General features: G+C 39.8%; 2 protein-coding genes across 4 annotated transcripts in view; one reads left to right on the forward strand and one right to left on the reverse strand.

Annotated features, from left to right (window-relative positions):
• The window catches only part of GSK3B (glycogen synthase kinase 3 beta), a 198,862-nt gene extending 193,679 nt beyond the window's left edge, over positions 1 to 5,183 (reverse strand). The window contains exon 1 of one of the 3 annotated variants that reach the window (XM_040484609.1): positions 4,338 to 5,183. In XM_040484609.1, the coding sequence (XP_040340543.1) occupies positions 4,338 to 4,425 (88 nt within the window). In that variant the 5' untranslated portion in view covers positions 4,426 to 5,183. The remainder of the gene's footprint in view (positions 1 to 4,337) is intronic. The other 2 variants (XM_040484607.1, XM_040484608.1) reach the window with 2 other exon arrangements.
• Positions 4,607 to 22,383, forward strand: part of LOC121036521 (uncharacterized) — a 41,578-nt gene continuing 23,801 nt past the window's right edge. The window contains exons 1-2 of the mRNA XM_040485033.1: positions 4,607 to 4,630; positions 4,891 to 6,770. Coding sequence (XP_040340967.1) covers positions 4,607 to 4,630; positions 4,891 to 5,559 — 693 coding nt within the window. The 3' untranslated portion in view covers positions 5,560 to 6,770. The remainder of the gene's footprint in view (positions 4,631 to 4,890; positions 6,771 to 22,383) is intronic.

Consider the following 22,383-nt stretch of genomic DNA (forward strand, 5'->3'; position numbering starts at 1 on the left):
TTTCAGTCTCATACACAAGCTCTCTTCCACGTAAACATGACTGATTTAGAAATTGCCTAATTCTGATAACCTAATTTTTAAATGTCACAAGATTACACTCCCTTGGGAATACAGTAACTCTAGGATGCCACGTAATCTTTGGTTTTAATACTATACGACTAAATACTGCACAATATACAACTTCTATTAATTATTCTTTGACTAAAAAAAAAAAAACCTGACCTAATTAAGAGATACTCACATATTTTCCTCTTTCCAAATGTTATACTTAAGCATTAAGCCTACCCAATTAGTTAAATTTGTGCCAAGAGTATACCAAAAGCATTTGTTACTAATATTTTAAACAAAACCACCACAGATAGTCCCTTTCCTTCTCTTTTTTGAATAAAATATCACGTAATTCTACAGAAGGAATTGTGTAGCTATTAACGTTTATTTAGTAACACTTGAGTCTGTATGTGAACAAAAAAGAAACACTGGTTTCACCATAGTAAGTAAAAAGCAATATTTCAAATACACAATTTAAATACATGATTCAAACTTAGGATGCAGGCTTAACTCAACCAAAAAGGCAAAAAGCATTTTGTTGTAAAGTCAACTTTTAATTTCTACTGAAGCCTTCACAAACCAAGTAAAGGCTGCTATTATTACTATTATTATTATCATTATTTTAAATGCAAGGTTTACCTAAGAATAATCATTATTTATGAAAAACAGGTTTTAAGCATGTTCCAAAGACTAAATTAAAGGCTAGTTAAAACACCTATTTTTACGTCACAGTTTAGTCCAAAAAATATTTCCATTGTTTTCCAACAAATTACCATGGAACTATTATAACTAGGGTCAAGTGTGAGGCTTTTGAATCTACATAAAAAATTACTTTCTTTTTGGGGCGCCTGGGTGGCGCAGTCGGTTAAGCGTCCGACTTCAGCCAGGTCACGATCTCGCGGTCCGGGAGTTCGAGCCCCGCGTCAGGCTCTGGGCTGATGGCTCAGAGCCTGGAGCCTGTTTCCGATTCTGTGTCTCCCTCTCTCTCTGCCCCTCCCCCGTTCATGCTCTGTCTCTCTCTGTCCCAAAAATAAATAAAAACGTTGAAAAAAAAATTAAAAAAAAAATTACTTTCTTTTTTAAGACTTCAATGGAAAGCATTTAAATTAAAACCCTTAGTTTATTGCTCTAAAAAAATAAATCCAACATTTTTAGGGGAAGAAAAGTTAGAAACTGTGCAATTAATAGGTTGTAAAGTTAAATATCATTGCCAGTAACCAAATGCTGTCTGAACTTCAAGGGAACCTACTGTACATTAAATTATTAAAAAGTGAACTCATCTACCCTCTCATCAAGGCACTTTCTCAACTTTCCCATTACAATCGGCAATATAACTCAGCAGGTCAAGTCTTCCAGACCAACAACATCAGAATTTATTTTTAACTCCTGACTCCTTCCCAAATATTCCCCTTCGATCCAATCCAAAGTCCTGCCAGTTCCTCATTCACACCACCTCTCAAACGTGTTATTTTCATACCATTTTCACATTTTATTTTATATTTTCTCATGATTCACAACATCCCCTACTATCTCCCTAAAAGGGCTCCAATGACTACTGTAAGCCATTAATTCAGCTGCCCAAATCATCTTCAAATATCTTGTTCAACAACCTAACTCTAACAATCCTAAACTCTCTTGAACCTCAACCAAACTCTTACAGGCCCCCTCTGTCCTCCATCAGCTATCAAAAACACATTTCCCAAATTCTATCTGTTCTTATTTTCCCATTTAAGACCCTTTAATTCAGATTTACCAACTTGCTTTTTAAGTACAAAAATTATCTACCTACCATACAAGAAAATACCATCTCTGCGCCTCTGCCCATTCCTTCCACCTAGAATCCTTTATGCTTCTCTATAAATTCAAGTGACTGCCTCCTTTAACACCTGTCTTAAAACCCATCTCTGCAGGAAGTCTTTCCTCTCCAACCAAGATGCCTCACCCCTGTAGTCTTCATCCCTCTGAACAAAGCATTTCTATTTGTATTCATAATCTTGCAGTCACCATGCTATTGTTTTCCTACTTTTTCCCATAAACTGCCTCTACAACTAAACGATAAGCTTTTGAATCCAAGGACTTCAATTTCTTTATGCATCTCTCTTTTGAACAGGGGTTCCTTAGAACAGTAGCACTAACAAATGTTTAATGATTCCCCTTTCTTCTAAACTGTCCTTAAAGTCAAGTGGTCAAAAACACATTGAACTCCAAGTTTTTAAATGTTAAGTTAAACTATATGGTAATAGAAAATTAAACACTTTAACCTACACACTTTACAAGAGTTACTCCATCCTCCGTCAACATCCACGCTACCAAGATATAAGGAGTCATTTTCGAAGAAAATCCCGAAAACAAAATGAAAAGTCCAAAAATTTAACATTATAAGCTATTCTATTTTGAGCTCTGAAATTGATCTAATAAAATAATTACCTAAAACTGATTTTTAGTGGATTTTAAACTACACTACCAAGATGAAAAACATACAAACACTCCAGTATCACAAGAGGCTCTTAAGTAGCTATTATAAGATCTGCCTCATCATAGCTGAAAATTACCCCAGAATTTTAAAATATTCCTTTCAAATGACCCCATGAAGTGCTTAGAAAGCTTGATTCTTCCCTGAAAAATGCATCATCAGCTCCCCTCCTCACACACCCTGCATTCTGCACTAGTCACAAAAGTAAATAAATAATAGATAAATAACTTTTAAAAATAATCTGCCATTCAGTTACTACCTTAGACTACCCTGGTTCAGGCAAGTCCAAAAGCCAACATGAATTGAAACCCTGAGTTCAATTAAAAGTGATAATTTTATGTTCCTTAAGGATATAATAAATTTCACATAGGAGCATTTACAGATTTTTTAAAAATCTCAGTTCTTCAGTTCTCTCCTTCTAGGCAACAAAATGGGTTTTCTTTGCCCTCATCTTGTCCCCTTCTTGAGGAATAAGGAAACAATGTAGATATTTTTGTCAAATTCTGGAAGTATGGTTTAAATAAGCTATCACTAAATATGGTTCCACATCCTGGAACACTGGAACTTACTACACCAAACACCTCAAGAACATAGACTTTTTAGCACAAATCTAGGACAAAAGTACAGTCCGGAAACAACCCTGAACACAAGCTCAAAACTATACCAAAAACCTCAAGAACACAGACTTTTCAGCACAAATCTAGGACAAAAGTACAGTTCGGAAACAACCCTGAACACAAGCTCAAATATCTCTATTATATCCAGGACCACAGCCTTCAGCAAAACCCATGACAGAAAGGTCTAAATCCATATTCTCATAACTAAACCCATAGTTTTACCTAAATGTGACAGGAAACCAATGCAAGAGTATTTTAAATCGTCCGATTTAAAATAGAAGGGACCCCTGACTTCTAGCTCATTTAACAAGGGCTGAATGCAATGACACCCCAAAACTGAACTTGATGAGTCAGTGACAATTAACATTCAACGTAGTATTTGGCAACATGACAATATAAACCTCAATCAAAACCTGGACCTACTTCCAAGTTACCTTTTGATTAAATGTAAATTACATAGTGGTAAACTGGTAATGTCAAAACGAGAAGGTTAAAAAAACATTAAATCACGTATTCAATTTAAAACAATGCCTGAAGAGATACTACTGCTACTAAGTCTCTACCAGCTCCTACGGACCTTTTCTAAAGGGAGAACTCCATGCTCGCCTACAAACCTGAATGGTAACTGAATTAAGTTCATCTCTGGATTAAGAACAAACACTTTGTAGTCACACAGGCAAGAAACAATTGTTAGGAGACTGTGACATTTAGTGTTTCTAGGAAGTATACAAAACTATGGTAACACCTAAGACCTGAGCTAACTAAGATATATGCCTCTTTCCAAAAGACATATATTCCGCAAATGTACAAAATGAATGGAATCAAGTCTTGTCCTTCTCTTTATTCAAAAAGATGAGCAAGTAAACACTCATCACTACTTTAACATGGAAATACTCAAGCACTTGATAAAGCGGAATACCAGCAGCACAAAAAGTATAAGAAAAGAAAACATGTTTCAAACTAAATCATCCAAATAAAAAGCATATTCTCTCAATTCAAGGTTAATGAGACCAGGGGAGGGGGTAAGGGAGGAGAAAAGAGGGAGCAGCCTTATCCTTGACTGAAGATAGGTTTTTGCCCTTTTCCATTACCTCTGATTATCATATCAGGAGGTCTGATATTTTAAGATCCTGGTTATTAAAGGTTTTTTATCTTAAGGATGAGGTGAAGAAGGGGTGTAAAATAAAATCAATACTCACTGCTAACTTTCATGCTGCCAAAAGCTGAAGGCTGCTGCACTGGCTTGCAGCTCTCCGCAAAGGAGGTGGTTCTGGGCCGCCCTGACATGATCACTCTCTTTCCGAATCACCCTCTTTTCCTTCCTTCCTCCTTTTCTTCCTTTTGTTTTATGTTGGGGTGTTAGGTTAATGATAAATGCAGCATTAAGTTCTTCCACAAGAAGGAAAAAAAAATAGACTTCTTCCTCTTGGCTTTTCACTCCTTTTGTACAGCTATAAAAAAACAAGCGATGTTTCTCCTTCAAGACAAATCAGTATGGATATTTAACATATAGATGATTTGGGACTGGGAAAAAAATGCAGTTCTTTCCCCTCCGTTTCCTTGGAGGGGAAAAAGGGAGGGGAGATTCTTAAAAAATATATATCACGTGAAATGGGGGCAAATACTTGATTGAAAATAAGTACTTTGAATATTATAATTTCCTCGGGGATTTTTTTTCCGAGTCAATGAAGAAGGGAAGCGGCGGAAGGATCACGAGTCTCACGCTTGAAAAGAAGGGGGGATGGGAAGGAGGGAGAGGGAGGGGGGGTGGCTCGGAGATGCGACGGGAAACGCTGCGGCTCCGGCAGCGGCGGGATCCGGCGGGCTGACGGCGGAGGCCCGGCGAACTGGAGGGCGGCGGAGTCTCGAGTCAGTCAGAGGCGGGCGGTGGCGGCGGCTCCTCTTCTCATTGCGCCAGGAGCAGCTGCAGGCGGCGGCTGGATCCAGCGGCCATGGCGGCGGCGGTGGCGGAGGCAGCTCCCTTCAGACCCCAGGCAGCGGATCCTCGACTGCTCCCCATACGCCGGGGACATGGGAACCCGGCAACCGCTTCCGTCCCTCGGGGCCCCCTCCCCCGTCCGCGGCACCAGTGCGGCCGCCCTCCCGCCCCTCGCCTCTGCTCGGTGCCGGCTCAGGAAGTGTCCGCGCTTTGCCCCCAGCCCGGAGCCCTGTCAGCGGCTGCGGGGCCGGCTCCTCCTCGCTTCCTTCCTTCCTTTGTCACTCGGCCCGGGTGGCGGCGGCGGCAGCGGCAGCAGCAGCACAATCCTGCATTCGCCCGGGTCGGGGGCTGTTCTGTGTGAGGAGCGCCGTCTGCGCAGCCGCCTAGCTCTCCCCCACTCCCCCTCCCCCCTCCTACTCGTCCTCCGCCTCCTTCCTCCCCCACCCAGCCTTACACCGCCCAGCGCCCCGCCACCCGCGTAACAGGCGTCTGGGAATCGCCGGCCGAGCCCCGCTCCCGCCCACTTAGGCTACGGGGCCGAAGCCCGAGCGGAGCCAATCACGGACGTCGATTGTTTGTGGCTCCTCCCGGAAAAAGCCGATCGACCTGAGAAACCAATTAGGAAGTGTCGCTGGAAATCCACGCCCAAAAAGCGGAAAATGCCGAAAATAGCCGAACGAAAAGGTGGGTTCTCCTCGTTCAGTGGCTGGCTAGAACAGAAATTCGACAATGGCACCAGTGGCCAATCAAAATCGCCGGCCCTCACGAAAAAGCTTGAAGAGTTAAGGACGGTGAAACCCGGAGTCACTGGTGAAATAGCACGGTCGGGCGCCGCGGCCGCTTTGTAATTGGCCGAAAACTCCGCTGGGAGTGTACCTCCCTCGGTGATTGGCGAAGCGAGGGGGGCTTCCGAGGACAGTCTGGCCAGTCAGAATGTCTCCTCCCTCTCCAGGGTGGAGAGAAGAAGAAAGAAAAGGGAGGGCATCTATAAAGCGCCTTCTCATTGGCCTGAACCCTTGTAGCTGGAGTGGGGGCAAAAGGGAAAAGGAGGGAGGCCGAAACCCGTAGCGGCAGCCAATCGGCACTCACTGCCGTCCAATCGCAAGACCTAGATGCAGTGTGATTGGCCTTCCGCCTCCGGCGGCGGTCCCAGGAGCGGAGGGAAGCTCGACTAGGGTCGTGGCGGACCTTGTGACGGGCTTGCCTGCGGCTGCTCTCAGCCGTTGTGGAAACCGCAGATCAGGAGCGCAGGCACTGCGCAGCCGGTCCGAAACTGCTGCGGTCAGCGGCGCTGGGCTCGGAGCGCTCAAGCGAACGGAATTTAGGGGCTCTCCCCACCCACGAAGAGGTTCTCTCCCCGGCGCGGCTAAATCTGCGCGCCCGAGCCTCCCCTCCGCCCGGGATAGCGCGTGCCGAGAATCAGCGTCTTCCCTGAAAGGGCCAGACGGAACTAGGACGCCTACCCGGCCGGGTGCGAACTCTTAGTCGCTAAAATAGTAACAAAGCTTTCAGAGAGGCAGCGCTTCTGGGCGCTCGCGCCCTGCTCAGCTGCGGGGGCCGTTGATAGGCCGACCGCGCCTGGTGTGCGCAGCCAGGCCGGGCCTCCTGGAAACGCCCCTGAGAAATGAGCTCATGCTGGATGCGCGCGCTTCTTGGGCGCGCCTGCCCAGCGCAAAGCGAGCCCCGAAAGCAGGTATGGGGAAATGCCGTCAGGCCGGATATCCTGAAGCCTCCGAGGAAACGGGGAGTCAGAACAGCCCATAGCTTTTGGTCGTTTGGAACCAGGGTGATCTATAAAAGTACTAGTTAAGTAGGTTTCACACATAGGCCGGTATTCATTGTTCTACAGAGAACCAATTCCTTTGGTTTGCTTTAAGACTGTGAGGTATAGTTACGCCAGGATAGCAGAAAAAGTAGAATGAACAGCTGCCATCCTGACTAATCCCGTGGTGCCTATAATTTCCATGTGCACAGTCATCCTTTTTGTGAAGATACTATCTCCAGAAAGCACATGTAAAAATACAGTTGATCAGCTTACCTAGCTATTGCTTTGAAATACTTGTGAGGGACTTGGAACAAAGTAAGCTTTGATGGGAGACAGGAAAGTCTAGATAGGGCTTGCAGACTCACATGTCTACGAAGGCCAGAAAAGTAAAGCAAATGAGTGAAATTGGCCTTGTATATATAAGACAACGGAGAATAATAAGAAATGTGGCAAATTATTGTCCGTGGTGTAACTGAAAGGAGCAGCTGTTCAGCTCTAGCAGATTGTTGCCTATAGGCATGTGGGTCCAGTGTTCTGAGATAGATGGTTTTTTCCCAAGAGAAACCCTAAAACTGGGTTTTTGTGTGAAATCTCTGGTTGTTGGTTGTTTTTTTTTTAACTTTTATTTATTTATGAGAGACAGCGGGAGAGGGAGGGAGACACAGAATCCGAAGCAGGTTCCAGGCTCTGAGCTGTCAACACAGCACCCGATGCGGGGCTGAACTCACAAACCATGAGATCATGACCTGAACCAAAGTCGTATGTTTTTTTGTTTGTTTGTTTGTTTTTTTAATTTTTTTTCAACGTTTTTTATTTATTTTTGGGACAGAGAGAGACAGAGCATGAACCGAGGAGGGCCAGAAGAGAGGGAGACACAGAATCGGAAACAGGCTCCAGGCTCCGAGCCATCAGCCCAGAGCCTGACGCGGGGCTCGAACTCACGGACCGTGAGATCGTGACCTGGCTGAAGTCGGACGCTTAACCGACTGCGCCACCCAGGCGCCCCCCAAAGTCGTATGTTTAACCGACTGAGCCACCCAGGCACCCCTTGAAATCTCTGGGTTTTTAAATGTTGGCAACCAATATTCAGAAATCTGCAGGCCAAACTTAAAACATTCAGAAGTAGACATGGCCAACGTGCAGTACATTTGCAATATCGAACCTGAACATAGGTTTTATAGCCCATAGAGACTCTTGGTTTTTGCAATTAGAGAAATCATGAGGTCTCTGGATGTCATGGAAGAGGATAAAGAATGTTAAAAGCAAACTCAGTATATGGCAACTTTGTCAGGTGAATGTTGTCTCTGCATGCCATTATGAAAGACCGTTGCTTGAGCCTGGGTGGCTCAGTCAGTTAAGCATAGGACTTCAGCTCAGGTCTTGAGTTCCAGCCCTGCACTGGACTCTGCTGACAGCGCAGAGCCTACCTGGGATTTTCTCTCTCTGACTCTCTCTCCTTCTCTCTCTCTCTCGCTCTCTCTCTCAAAAATGAACATTTATTAAAGAGAGAGAGAGAAAAGACCTTTGCCTCTAGTATCTAAAATGCTGTGAAGCAAAGCTTTAAATCCTGCCTTCCTCTTTACTCCCTATCCCTGCTTCCAATTATACCAGCAGGAAACTGGATGACAAAAGTTCAGGTTATACAAATTGGAAACATGGCTATTCTTGCATATACAACAAAGCACAAAAATAGTCAAACTTACTGCCTCCAAATATTTTGAACTGATGCTGTTAAAAAAAAAGTCTGACCAGGGTGCCTGGGTAGCTCGGTTAAATGTCTGACTCTTGATCTCGGCTCAGGTCATGGTCTCAGTTAGTGAAATCGAGCCCCAAGTTGGGCTGTCTGCCATCAGCTGCTTGGGAGTCTCTCTCTCAAAAAAAAATCTGACCAACAGAGGGAAATTTTATAGGGAAAAAAAAAAAGTATTTCAGTCTAGAATTAGGGCGTAAGAAGGGAGAAGTTTATGAGAAAATACAGTACTGAAATTAACATTCAGTGATTCTCTGAACTTTCAAACTCTTGCTTTACCTTCTCACCTGTTGTCAACCACTTATCAGTTTATAGTAATTTCTTTAAGTCTATTTATTTTGAGAGAGGGAAAGAGCAAGCAGGGGAGGGACAGAGAGAATCACAAGCAGGCTCCACACTGCCAGTGCGGAGCCTGATTCAGGGCTCAGACTCACAAACTGAGATCATGACTTGAGCCAAAATCCAGAGTCAGACAATTAACTGAGCCATTGGGGGGGGGGGGGCGGGGGCTATCATAATTTTAATAGTTGATATTTACTGAGTGTTTACAATGTCCCAGTGTTATAAAGTGCTTCACACATATTATCTCAAACTTATAACACTATGCTGTAAGTCTGCACTGACAGTGTGGAGCCTGCTTGAGATTCTCTCTCTTCCTCTCTCTCTGCCCCTCCCCTGATCTCTCTCTCAAAATAAATAAAAAATAAATTTTAAAATAAAATGCACAATGAACTAGCTTCTATAGTAGTAACAAATATTTGTATAGCAGTTTGCAGTTAGGAAGTACTATCATGTTTATAAAGTTTAGGAAGTACTATTATGAAATTACTGTTTTTACAAACGAGGAAACTATAGAGTAAATGACTTGCTTAAAATCACTTAGCTGCATTTTTAATTGAAACTAGAAGAAAATATAGGCAGGTTTAAGAATGAAGATAGCAAATAGAATATGAGATGCAGTTTAAATGAACCCAGAGTCAACCATTCCAAATAGAAGCCCACAGGCAAACTCTTCATCATAGAACCTAATTTATTTAGCCAGAATATAGCCAACTTAAATGTTGGGTGCTGGTCTTCAAATTTTAATAAGAGATGGTCTCTGTGCTCCGGATACTTGCAGTCAAATACTATGAGATGAACAAGAGTTGGTTAATGAACTCTAGGAAGGCCCTCCAATATTAAGGTCAATGATTAAAAGAAAGGGAAAAATATATTTACATTTATTGAGTGACTATTTAACTTTACCAAAAAACCCCAAGAGATAGGTGTTATTAGCCCTTCTTTTAATAGGTGAAGGAAAAAATAAGGACATCACTCAAGGTCACATGATCAGTAAATGGCAAAGCTGGGATGGGATCTACACCTTAGTCTCTTTCTACTAGCTCACCCTGCCTTCCATCAAAAAAGTAACATGATTTATAAAGTTATATGTGTGTGTGTGTGATGTTCAGAAATATTAATTCTGATGGCATTTTGGATGACCTTTATTGTTTCCATGCTTTCCAGTATTATCTTCATTTTCCACTTTTACAAGGTGGAAGAAAACACTTAAGAAGAAAAAAACAAAGGTAGGAATGCAGAAGAACCAAAAAATAAAATAAAATAAAATAATAAATAAAATAAAATAATAAAATAAAATAATAAAAAATAAAATAGCTCAATTTGGGAATTAACACATTGAAAAGTACAGAGGTACCTTAGTCAATAACTTTTGATAATGTTCCACAGGAAAGTAATCTAACAGGAAAGGTAAGTAGCAGTTGCTAGACAGGCACTTTTAGAGGGATTCAAGGAGACAATTTCAGGGCTGAGTAGAAAAGAGACCTAGAAAAATAGAGCATCTTTAGAGAGTCTGAAGCAATAGAAGAAATGTGCTCCTCCCTCGGTAGTAGGCTTTGACACCAAAAAGAGATTGGTCATTACTGACACTACCATGTAAATGGGTCAATTTTATGTCTAAGGGAGATGAAGTGGACTATTGACTAAATAGGAATCATCAGAGGAATTTAATTTCGCAGCAGTATTGAGCCATTTTGAAAATTATACCCTTTTTTAAAGTTTTTCTTTTATACCAGTTATTTAACATACAGTTTATAATATTAGTTTCAGGTGTACAATATAGTGATTCAACACTTCCATACCATACCCCAGCGCTAATCACAAGTGCACACCTTAATCCCCATCACCTATTTAACCCATCCCCCCACCCACCTCCCCTCTGGTAATCATCACTTTATTCTCTAATAAGAGTCTGTTTCTTGGTATACCTCTTTCTTTCTCTTTTTCCCCTTTGCTCATTTGCTTGCTTTCTTGATTCCACATATAAGCAAAATCATACAATATTTATCTTTCTCTGACTTATTTTGCTTAGCATAATACTCTGTAGCTCCATCCATATCACTGTAATTGGCAAGATTTCATTCTTTTTTATGGCTGAATAATATTCCATTGTATATATACATCTTTATCCATTCATCAGTCAATGGACATTTGGGCTGTTTTTGTAATTTGGCTATTAAAGATAATGTTGCTATATCATCAGGGTGCATGTATCCCTTTGAATTAGTATTTTTGCATTCTTTGGGTAAATACCTAGTAGAGCAATTACTGGATTGGATTGTAGGGTAGTTCTATTTTTAACTTTTTGAGGAAACTCCATACTGTTTTCCAGAATGGCTGCACCAGTTTGCATTCCCACCAACAATGCAAGAGTGTTCCCCTATCTCCACATCTTTGCCAGCACTTGTTTCCTGTGTTGTTGATTTTAGCTATTCTTTTTTTTTTTCAAAGTTTATTTATTTTTGGGACACAGAGAGACAGAGCATGAACGGGGGAGGGGCAGAGAGAGAGGGAGACACAGAATCGGAAACAGGCTCCAGGTTCTGAGCCATCAGCCCAGAGCCCGATGCGGGGCTCGAACTCACGCACCGCGAGATCGTGACCTGGCTGAAGTCGGACGCTTAACCGACTGTGCCACCCAGGCGCCCGGATTTTAGCTATTCTAAGAGGTGTGAAGTGATATTACAGTTTTGATTTACCCTTCCCTGATGATGAGTGATGTTGAGCATCTTTTCATGTGTCTGTTGGCTATCTGTATGTCTTCTTTGGAAAAGTGTCTATTTATGTCTTCTGCCCATTTTTAAATTGTATTATTCATTTTTTGTGTATTGAATTTGATAAGTTCTTTATAGATTTTGGATACTAATCCTTAATCAGATATGTCATTTGCAAATATCTTCTCCCATTCTGTAGGTTGCCTTTTAGTTTCGTTGATTGTTTCCTTTGCTGTGCAAAAGCTTTTTATTTTGATGAAGTCCCAATAGTTCATTTTTGCTTTTGTTTCCCTTTGCCTCAGGAGACATAGCTAGAAAGAAGATGCTACAGCCAGTGTCAAAGAGGTTACTGCCAATGTTCTCTTCTAGGATTTTTATGGTTTCAGTTCTCACATTTAGGCCTTTAATCCATTTTGAATTTATGTATGTATAAGACAACATGTTGCTGTCCAGTTTTCCCAACACCATTTGTTGAAAAGACTGTCTTTTTCCCATTGGATATTTTTTCTTGATTTGTCAAAGATTAATTGATCATATAGTTGTAGGTTCATTTCTGGGTTTTCTATTCTGTTCCTCTGACCTATGGGTCTATTTTTGTGTCAGTACCATAATGTTTTGATCACTACAGCTTTTTTTTTAAATGTTTATTTATTTATTTTGAAAGAGAGAGAGGGAATGCAGGGGGGGGGGGCCCCCCCAGAGACAGAGGGCAAGAGAATCCCAAATAGGCTCTGCACTATCAGCAACAGAGCCCAATGTGAAGCTTGATCTCATGGAACCATGAGATGATGACCTGAGAAATCAAGAGCCAGACGTCAAGTTAGGAATTATGAATTGAGGTCCAGAATTGTGATGCCCCCAGCTTGCTTTTCTTTTTCAAGATTGCTTTGGCTGTTCGAGGTCTTCTGTGGTTCCATACATATATTCGGATTGTTTATTCTAGCTCTGTGAAAAATGCTGGTAGTATTTTGATAGAGATTGCATTAAATGTGTAAATTGCTTTGGGTAGTATAGACATTTCAAGAATATTTGTTCTTTCAATCTATGAGTGGGGAATGTTTTTCCATTTCTTTGTGTCATCTTCAATTTTTTTCTTCAGTGATTTATAGTTTTCAGAGTACAGGTCTTTCACCTCTTCGGTTAGGTTTATACATAGGTATCTTACTGTTTTTGGTGCAGTTGTAAAGGATTGATTACTAAATTTCTCTTTCTGCTATTTCATTATTGGTATACAGAAATACAATGAATTTCTGTACATTGATTTTATACCCTGTAACTTTACTGAATTTATCAATTCTAGCAGTTTTTTAGTGGAAACTTTCAGGTTTTCTATAGAATCATGTCATCTACAAATACAGAAAGTTTGATTTCTTCCTTGCCAATTTGAATGCCTTTTATTTCTTTTTGTTGTCTGATTGCTAAGGCTAGGACTTCCAGTACTATGTTAAATAAAAGTGGAAAGAGTGGACATCCTGCCCTGTTCCTGACTATAGAAGAAAAGCTCAGTTTTTCCCCATTTAGGACATTAACTGGGTTTTTCATATATGGTCTTTATTGTGTTGAGGTATGTTCCCTTTCAACCTACGTTATTGAGAGTTTTTATCATGAATGGAGGTTGTACTTTGTCAAATGCTTTTTCCTCATCTGTTGAAATGATACGGTTCTTATCCTTTGTTTTACTAATGTGATGTATCATATTGATTGATTTGTGAGTGTTGAACCACACTTGCAACACAGGAATAAATCCCATTTGATCATGGTGAGTGATTTTTTTTTAATGTATTATTGGATTTGGTTTGCTAGTATTTTATTGAGAATTTTGTCATCCATGTTCATCAGGGATATTGGCCTGTAGTTCTTGGTTTTTATTGGAGTCTTTATCTGGTTTTGGTATCAGGGTAATGCTGGCCTCATAGAATGAATTTGGAACTTTTCCTTCCTTTTCTATTTTTTGCAAAAGTTTGAGAAGAATTAGTATTAACTCTTCTTTAAATGTTTGGTAGAATTCACCTCTGAAGCCACCTGGTCCTGTTTTGATTACTGATTCAATTTCTCTGCTGGTTATTGGTCTGTTCAAGTTTTCTATTTCCTCCTGTTTCAGTTTTGGTGGTTTATATATCTCTAGAAATTTATGCATTTCTTCCAGGTTGTCCAATTTGTTGGCATATAGTTTTTCATAATAGTCTCTTATAATTGTTTGCATTTCTGTGGTGTTGGTTGTTATTCCTCCTTCTCATTTGTGATTTTATTTATTTGGCTCCTTTCTCTTTTCTTTTTGACAAGTCTGGCTAGAGGTTTATCAATTTGATTATTTTTTGTCAAAGAACCAGCTCCTGGTTTCTTTGATCTATTGATTTTTTAGTTTCTATATCATTTATTTCTGCCCTAATCTTTATTATTTCCTTCCTTCTGATGACTTTAGACTTCATTTTTTCTCCCTAACTTCTTTAGATGTAAGGTTAGGTTGTCTATTTGAGATTTTTCTTGCTTCTTGAGGTAGACCTATATTGCTATATATTTCCCTCTTAAGACCACTTTTGCTGCATCCCAAAGGTTTTGAACTGTTGTGTCTTCATTTTCATTTCTTTCCATGTACTTTTTAAAATTTCTTCTTTGATTTCCTGGTTGACTCATTAATTGTTTAGTAGCATGTTCTTTAACCTCCATGTATTTGTGGTCTTTCCAGATTTTTTCTTGTGGTTGACTTCTAGTTTCGTAGCATTGTGGTCAGAAAAGTTGCATGGTATGATTTCAGTATTTTTTGTTGTTGTTGTTGAGGCCTGTTTTGTGACCCAATATGTGATCCATTCTGGAGAATGTTCAATGTGCACTTGAAAAGAATGTGTATTCTGCTGTTTTAGGGATGGAATGTTCTGAATATATCTGTGAAGTCCATCTGGTCCAGTGTGTCATTCAAAGCCATTTTTTCCTTGTTTTTTTCTGTTTACATGATCTGTCCATTGATGTAAGTGGGGTGTTAAAGTCCTCTAGTATTATCAATTCATTCCTTTAGGTTTGTTATTGATTGTTTTTATATTTGGGTGCTTTCATGTTGGGTGCATAAATATTTACAATTGAATTGTTCCCCTTTATGATTATATAGTGCCCTCTTTATCTTTTGTTAGAGTCTTTGTTTTAAAGTCTAGTTTGTCCAATATAAATATTGCTACTCCAGGTTTCTTTTGACATCCATTTGCATGATAAATGTTTCTCCATTCCTTTACTTCCCATCCGTAGGTATCCTTAGCTGTAAAAGTAAGTCTCCTGTAGGCAGCACATAGATGGATGTTTGTTTGTTTGTTTGTTTGTTTTTATCCATTCTAACACCCTACGTCTTTTGACTGGCATGTTTAGTCCCTTTACAGTCAAAGTAATTATTGACAGAGATGTATTTATTGCCATTTTATTACTTATTTTGTCATGGTTTCTGGTTATTTTCTGATCCACTCTTTTCTTTGTCATTTTTGGTCTCTCCTTTCCACTCAAAGAATCCCCTTTAATGAAAATTTTACCCTTTGATCAACAATAAATTTAAATCATCTGAGACACCATGGTAGGTGTTTGGAGCACATAAGCCTTTATATAGTAGTTGAAATTTTTCTCTATTTACTGATGAGAAAACTGAGGAACAAGAGATTAAGTGACTTTTCAGTCATATTTGACTTTTAACTATATTGACCCTCACAGGTTGAAGTGATTCCTACAGATATATATAGATGACAGATTTTACTAACAGTGCAAGAGTAAGTGAATGAACAAAATAGCAAAGTTGACATTCTCCTACTCTTGGTAGAAATGCTTCCTCATTAACATTGTTAGGTGAAAATAATGAGCTAATCAAATTTGACAAGAAATTGGCCTGAAATTTTGAAATTCTTGAGAAAAATTTTGCAAATACCAAGTTACCATCCACTATTGGTAAAGTCAGCGCTTACCCTAAGTTTAAATATGATTGAGGGGCACCTGGGTGGCTCAGTCAATTAAGCTTCAGACTTCAGCTGAGGTCACGATCTTGTGGTTCACGAGTTCGAGCCCCATGTCAGGCTCTGTGCTGACATCTCAGAGCCTGGAGCCTGCTTCAGATTCTGTGTCTCCCTCTCTTTCTACCCCTCTCCCATTCATGCTCTGTCTCTATCTCTCAAAAATAAATATTTAAAAAATTATATGTTTAAATATTGTTTATTATACCTTATCCTTTTTTATTCTTGTATGTGTCTTATATGTGCATATCACATTAGGTCAAGAATATATGTTTTGTAAATATGCAGATTATATTGGAGCTGATATTAACATTTTTTTACTAGTAGGATATAGGATCATAAAAGTTTCTAGACCACTATTTTAAACAAAGGTCAGGTTTCCAGATGGGTAAAGGGAAGAACATTCCAGGCAAAGAGAAGAGGTTATTCAATGCCAGAAATGTATGTAATGAGGTATTCAGAGAGCTGGAGGTAGTTTGAAATTATGCATATAGGATTAGCATATAAGGGGTGCCTGGATAGCTCAGTCAGTTAAACATCTGCATCTTGATTTCAGCTCAGGTCTTGATCTTAGGGTAGTGAGTTCAAGCCCTGCATTGGGCTCTGCACTGGGTATGAAGCCAACTTAAAAAAAAAAAAAAAAAAATTGGAGCACCTGGGTGGTCCAGTTGGTTAAGCAACCTGTTTTGGCTCAGGTCATGATCTTACCGTTCCTGAGTTTGAGCCCCACATTGGGCTCTGCATTGACAGTGCAGAGCCTGCTTGGGATTTTTTCTCTCTGCCTCTTTCTCAGCCCCTCCTACGTCTCTTTCTCTCTCAAAATAAATAAGTAAACTTAAAAAATTAATAAAAATTTTTAAGAATATTACCATATAAGATACAGACTTAGAGAAAATATGGGAAAACAATAATCAGATAATAGAAGTGTAGTTAGGTAAACTATATTATGTCCATATTATGCAGCCAGTAAAAATGTAAAGACTAAAAGCAACTCAGAAACAATACTAATTGAAAAATATAGGACTTCACATTATATGTTACCATATTTCCAATTCTGCAAAATATATATACATTCAGATCAAGACTGAAAAGGAAGACAGAAATTACAATGATTCTGTTAACATATCAGCATATTTAATTATAGATGAAAATATTAGCTTTAAATGTTTTCATTTAATATTTATACAATAAATCTGATATTAAAGGAAATTTGCCTCCAGACTAATTTCTTCACTGTGATTCACATATTCCTCAGAAAGCCTCTCTAGGGTGCCTGGGTGGCTCAGTGCATTGAGCCTCCAACTCTTGATTTTGGTTCAGGCCATGATCCCAGGGTCATGGGCTCAAGCACTGATTGGGGTTCTGTGCTGAGCACGGAGCCTGCTTGAGATTCTTTCTCTCCCTCTGCTCCTCTCCCCAACTCGTGCCCAATCTCTCTCTCTCTCTCTCTCTCTCTCTCTCTCTCTCTCTCTTTCTCTTAAAAAAAAAAAGGAGTGGGTTGCGCCTGGGTGGCTCAGTTGGTTGAGCTTCCTTCCAAACTTCAGCTCAGGTCATGAACTCACAGCGGGTGAGTTCAAGGCCCACCTCAGGCTCTGTGCTGACAGCTTAGGGCCTGGAGCCTGCTTCGGATTCTGTGTCCCCCTCTCTCTGCCCCTCTCCCCCTCACACTCTGTCTCACTCTCAAAATAAATAAAAAACATTAAAAAAAATTTTTTTAAGCCTCTGATTACATGGAATTCCTCAGCAACAGTATCCACCACTAACATTTTTATTGATAATCCTTTGTAATGTGACTTAAATTAATAAGTCTAGCCAGTATCTACTGAGTACATACTATATGCAAGACATTTGTTAGATACCTGATACAAAGAGGTATATTAGCTACATGAGTGGCTCTGTGCCCTTGGGAGCTTATCTTATAGGGAAACAAACACATGGTAAGTTAAATAATTATTTAAAATCACAATTTGTAAGAATGTGGTCATTGCAGGGGACTTTAACACCCCACTTACAGAAATGGATAGATCATCTAGACACACGGTCAATAAAGAAACAAGGGCCCTGAATGAGGCATTGGATCAGATGGACTTGACAGATATATTTAGAACTCTGCATCCCAAAGCAACAGAATATACTTTCTTCTCAAGTGCACATGGAACATTCTCCAAGATAGATCATATACTGGGTCACAAAACAGCCCTTCATAAGTTTACAAGAATTGAAATCATACCATGCATACTTTCAGACCACAATGCTATGAAGCTTGAAATCAACCACAGAAAAAAGTCTGGAAAACCTCCAAAAGCATGGAGGTTAAAGAACACCCTACTAACGAATGAGTGGGTCAACCAGGCAATTCGAGAAGAAATTAAAAAATATATGGAAACAAACGAAAATGAAAATACAACAATCCAAACGCTTTGGGACGCAGCGAAGGCAGTCCTGAGAGGAAAATACATTGCAATCCAGGCCTATCTCAAGAAACAAGAAAAATCCCAAATACAAAATCTAACAGCACACCTAAAGGAACTAGAAGCAGAACAGCAAAGGCAGCCTAAACCCAGCAGAAGAAGAGAAATAATAAAGATCAGAGCAGAAATAAACAATATAGAATCTAAAAAAACTGTAGAGCAGATCAACGAAACCAAGAGTTGGTTTTTTGAAAAAATAAACAAAATTGACAAACCTCTAGCCAGGCTTCTCAAAAAGAAACGGGAGATGACCCAAATAAAATCATGAATGAAAATGGAATGATTACAACCAATCCCTCAGAGATACAAACAATTATCAGGGAATACTATGAAAAATTATATGGCAACAAATTGGACAACCTGGAAGAAATGGACAAATTCCTGAACACCCACACTCTTCCAAAACTCAATCAGGAGGAAATAGAAAGCGTGAACAGACCCATCACCAGCGAAGAAATTGAATCGGTTATCAAAAATCTCCCAACAAATAAGAGTCCAGGACCAGATGGCTTCCCAGGGGAGTTCTACCAGACGTTTAAAGCAGAGATAATACCTATCCTTCTCAAGCTATTCCAAGAAATAGAAAGGGAAGGAAAACTTCCAGACTCATTCTATGAAGCCAGTATTACTTTGATTCCTAAACCAGACAGAGACCCAGTAAAAAAAGAGAACTACAGGCCAATATCCCTGATGAATACGGATGCCAAAATTCTCAATAAGATACTAGCAAATCGAATTCAACGGCATATAAAAAGAATTGTTCACCATGATCAAGTGGGATTCATTCCTGGGATGCAGGGCTGGTTCAACATTCGCAAATCAATCAACGTGATACATCACATTAACAAAAAAAAAAAAGAGAAAAACCATATGATCCTGTCAATCGATGCAGAAAAGGCCTTTGACAAAATCCAGCACCCTTTCTTAATAAAAACCCTTGAGAAAGTCGGGATAGAAGGAACATACTTAAAGATCATAAAAGCCATTTATGAAAAGCCCACAGCTAACATCATCCTCAACGGGGAAAAACTGAGAGCTTTTTCCCTGAGATCAGGAACACGACAGGGATGCCCACTCTCACCGCTGTTGTTTAACATAGTGCTGGAAGTTCTAGCATCAGCAATCAGACAACAAAAGGAAATCAAAGGCATCAAAATTGGCAAAGATGAAGTCAAGCTTTCGCTTTTTGCAGATGACATGATATTATACATGGAAAATCCGACAGACTCCACCAAAAGTCTGCTAGAACTGATACATGAATTCAGCAAAGTTGCAGGATACAAAATCAATGTACAGAAATCAGTTGCATTCTTATACACTAACAATGAAGCAACAGAAAGACAAATAAGGAAACTGATCCCATTCACAATTGCACCAAGAAGCATAAAATACCTAGGAATAAATCTAACCAAAGATGTAAAGGATCTGTATGCTGAAAACTATAGAAAGCTTATGAAGGTAATTGAAGAAGATTTAAAGAAATGGAAAGACATTCCCTGCTCATGGATTGGAAGAATAAATATTGTCAAAATGTCAATACTACCCAAAGCTATCTACACATTCAATGCAATCCCAATCAAAATGGCACCAGCATTCTTCTCGAAACTAGAACAAGCAATCCTAAAATTCATATGGAACCACAAAAGGCACCGAATAGCCAAAGTAATGTTGAAGAAGAAGACCAAAGCAGGAGGCATCACAATCCCAGACTTTAGCCTCTACTACAAAGCTGTCATCATCAAGACAGCATGGTATTGGCACAAAAACAGACACATAGACCAATGGAATAGAATAGAAACCCCAGAACTAGACCCACAAACGTATGGCCAACTCATCTTTGACAAAGCAGGAAAGAACATCCAATGGAAAAAAGACAGTCTCTTTAACAAATGGTGCTGGGAGAACTGGACAGCAACATGCCGAAGGTTGAAACTAGACCACTTTCTCACACCATTCACAAAAATAAACTCAAAATGGATAAAGGACCTGAATGTGAGACAGGAAACCATCAAAACCCTAGAGGAGAAAGCAGGAAAAGACCTCTCAGACCTCAGCCGTAGCAATCTCTTACTCGACACATCCCCAAAGGCAAGGGAATTAAAAGCAAAAGTGAATTACTGGGACCTTATGAAGATAAAAACCTCTGCACAGCAAAGGAAACAACCAACAAAACTAAAAGGCAACCAACGGAATGGGAAAAGATATTTGCAAATGACATATCGGACAAAGGGCTAGTCTCCAAAATCTATAAAGAGCTCACCAGACTCCACACCCGAAAAGCAAATAACCCAGTGAAGAAATGGGCAGAAAACATGAATAGACACTTCTCTAAAGAAGACATCCGGATGGCCAACAGGCACATGAAAAGATGTTCAGCGTCGCTCCTTATCAGGGAAATACAAATCAAAACCACACTCAGATATCACCTCACGCCAGTCAGAGTGGCCAAAATGAACAAATCAGGAGACTATAGATGCTGGAGAGGATGTGGAGAAACGGGAACCCTCTTGCACTGTTGGTGGGAATGCAAATTGGTGCAGCCGCTCTGGAAAGCAGTGTGGAGGTTCCTCAGAAAATTAAAAATAGACCTACCCTATGACCCAGCAATAGCACTGCTAGGAATTTATCCAAGGGACACAGGAGTACTGATGCATAGGGGCACTTGTACCCCAATGTTCATAGCAGCACTCTCAACAATAGCCAAATTATGGAAAGAGCCTAAATGTCCATCAACTGATGAATGGATAAAGAAATTGTGGTTTATATACACTATGGAATACTACGTGGCAATGAGAAAAAATGAAATATGGCCTTTTGTAGCAACGTGGATGGAACTGGAGAGTGTGATGCTAAGTGAAATAAGCCATACAGAGAAAGACAGATACCATATGGTTTCACTCTTATGTGGATCCTGAGAAACTTAACAGGAACCCATGGGGGAGGGGAAGGAAAAAAAAAAAAAAGAGGTTAGAGTGGGAGAGAGCCAAAGCATAAGAGACTGTTGAGAACTGAGAGCAAACTGAGGGTTGATGGGGGGTGGGAGGGAGGAGAGGGTGGGTGATGGGTATTGAGGAGGGCATCTTTTGGGATGAGCACTGGGTGTTGTATGGAAACCAATTTGACAATAAATTTCATATATAAGTAAAAAAATAAATAAATAAATAAATAAATAAATAAAAATAAAATCACAATTTGAACCCATAAAAAAACTTACAAGCCAGAACACAATTTGCTCAAATGAATTTTCATGCTGTCCTATTTATAATAAGTGAGTGGAAACCACTTCAGTCTAAAGTGGATCTTAAAGGATAAGTACTAGGATTTGGAGATGAAGAAAGGAGAGAGGAAGTAAATTATTTTCCACTACTTCATTTCCAACCCATCAGACAAACCCCCTTCTTAGTAAATTCTGAGGTGGGTGGAGCTGTCAGAGCAACTGAGGGCAATGTGAGTCTATTTATCTGACTTTAGAAAAACCAGTCTGGTTAGAACAGAAAGCTGATAGAAGAGACTAATGGAAGATAAGGTTTAAAAGGTAGTTTGGGGCCAGATTAGAATGTTACACCAAGAAATCTGGGCTTTGTCTTGTAGACATTGGAGAATTATGGGAGGCATTTTAGCAGATATAAGATGTCACTCCAGGAAAGCCTCTGAGGTAACTCACTTGTGTGGTTGCTGAATATGTGCCCAGGATAACAAGACATATCCTACTTGGTCATGCTTGTTCCAATCAATGAAGTGGGCCCAAATGGGAAAGTAATAGGTGACTACCCAAAAAGGACAGTGTTTGAAATATTGCCACTGTGAAGTAGACTCTGGTTATATTAAAAGTTTCATATCAAGCCTTTGATAGGTCATATATAAACACTCTAATTTTACTATCCAAAGGACTGTACTATGTAAGATAAAAGGAGAACAAACCTTTGATGAATCCTTTTAGTTTTTTATGCTTGTCACATTTCTGCTCCTAAGAGGGCATATTGTGTTGTTAATATATTATTACTAATTAGATTATTTGGGGCTATTTCAATATTATTCCATTTCTATTCACATTTTTTCAAAAGAACTTTTTTAGACAACTGTAAGTACTTTGTGTTGATTGAATACTTTGACTTAAGCATACTTCTCTACAACAAATTCTAGGTAGTTCAGCCTTGTTTTATGTGCATTATAATGTAATAGATACAGGCCTGAGAAGTTCTCAGTCAGAACAAAAGTTTTGGAACTCATTAGCTGGCACCAAATCAGAAATGGTCAAATTTTTCTTCTTTGCATGGAATAGGACTA

Source organism: Herpailurus yagouaroundi, unplaced genomic scaffold, assembly GCF_014898765.1.
Source record: "Herpailurus yagouaroundi ecotype Mexico unplaced genomic scaffold, PumYag 162, whole genome shotgun sequence".
Classification (NCBI taxonomy): domain Eukaryota; kingdom Metazoa; phylum Chordata; class Mammalia; order Carnivora; family Felidae; genus Herpailurus; species Herpailurus yagouaroundi.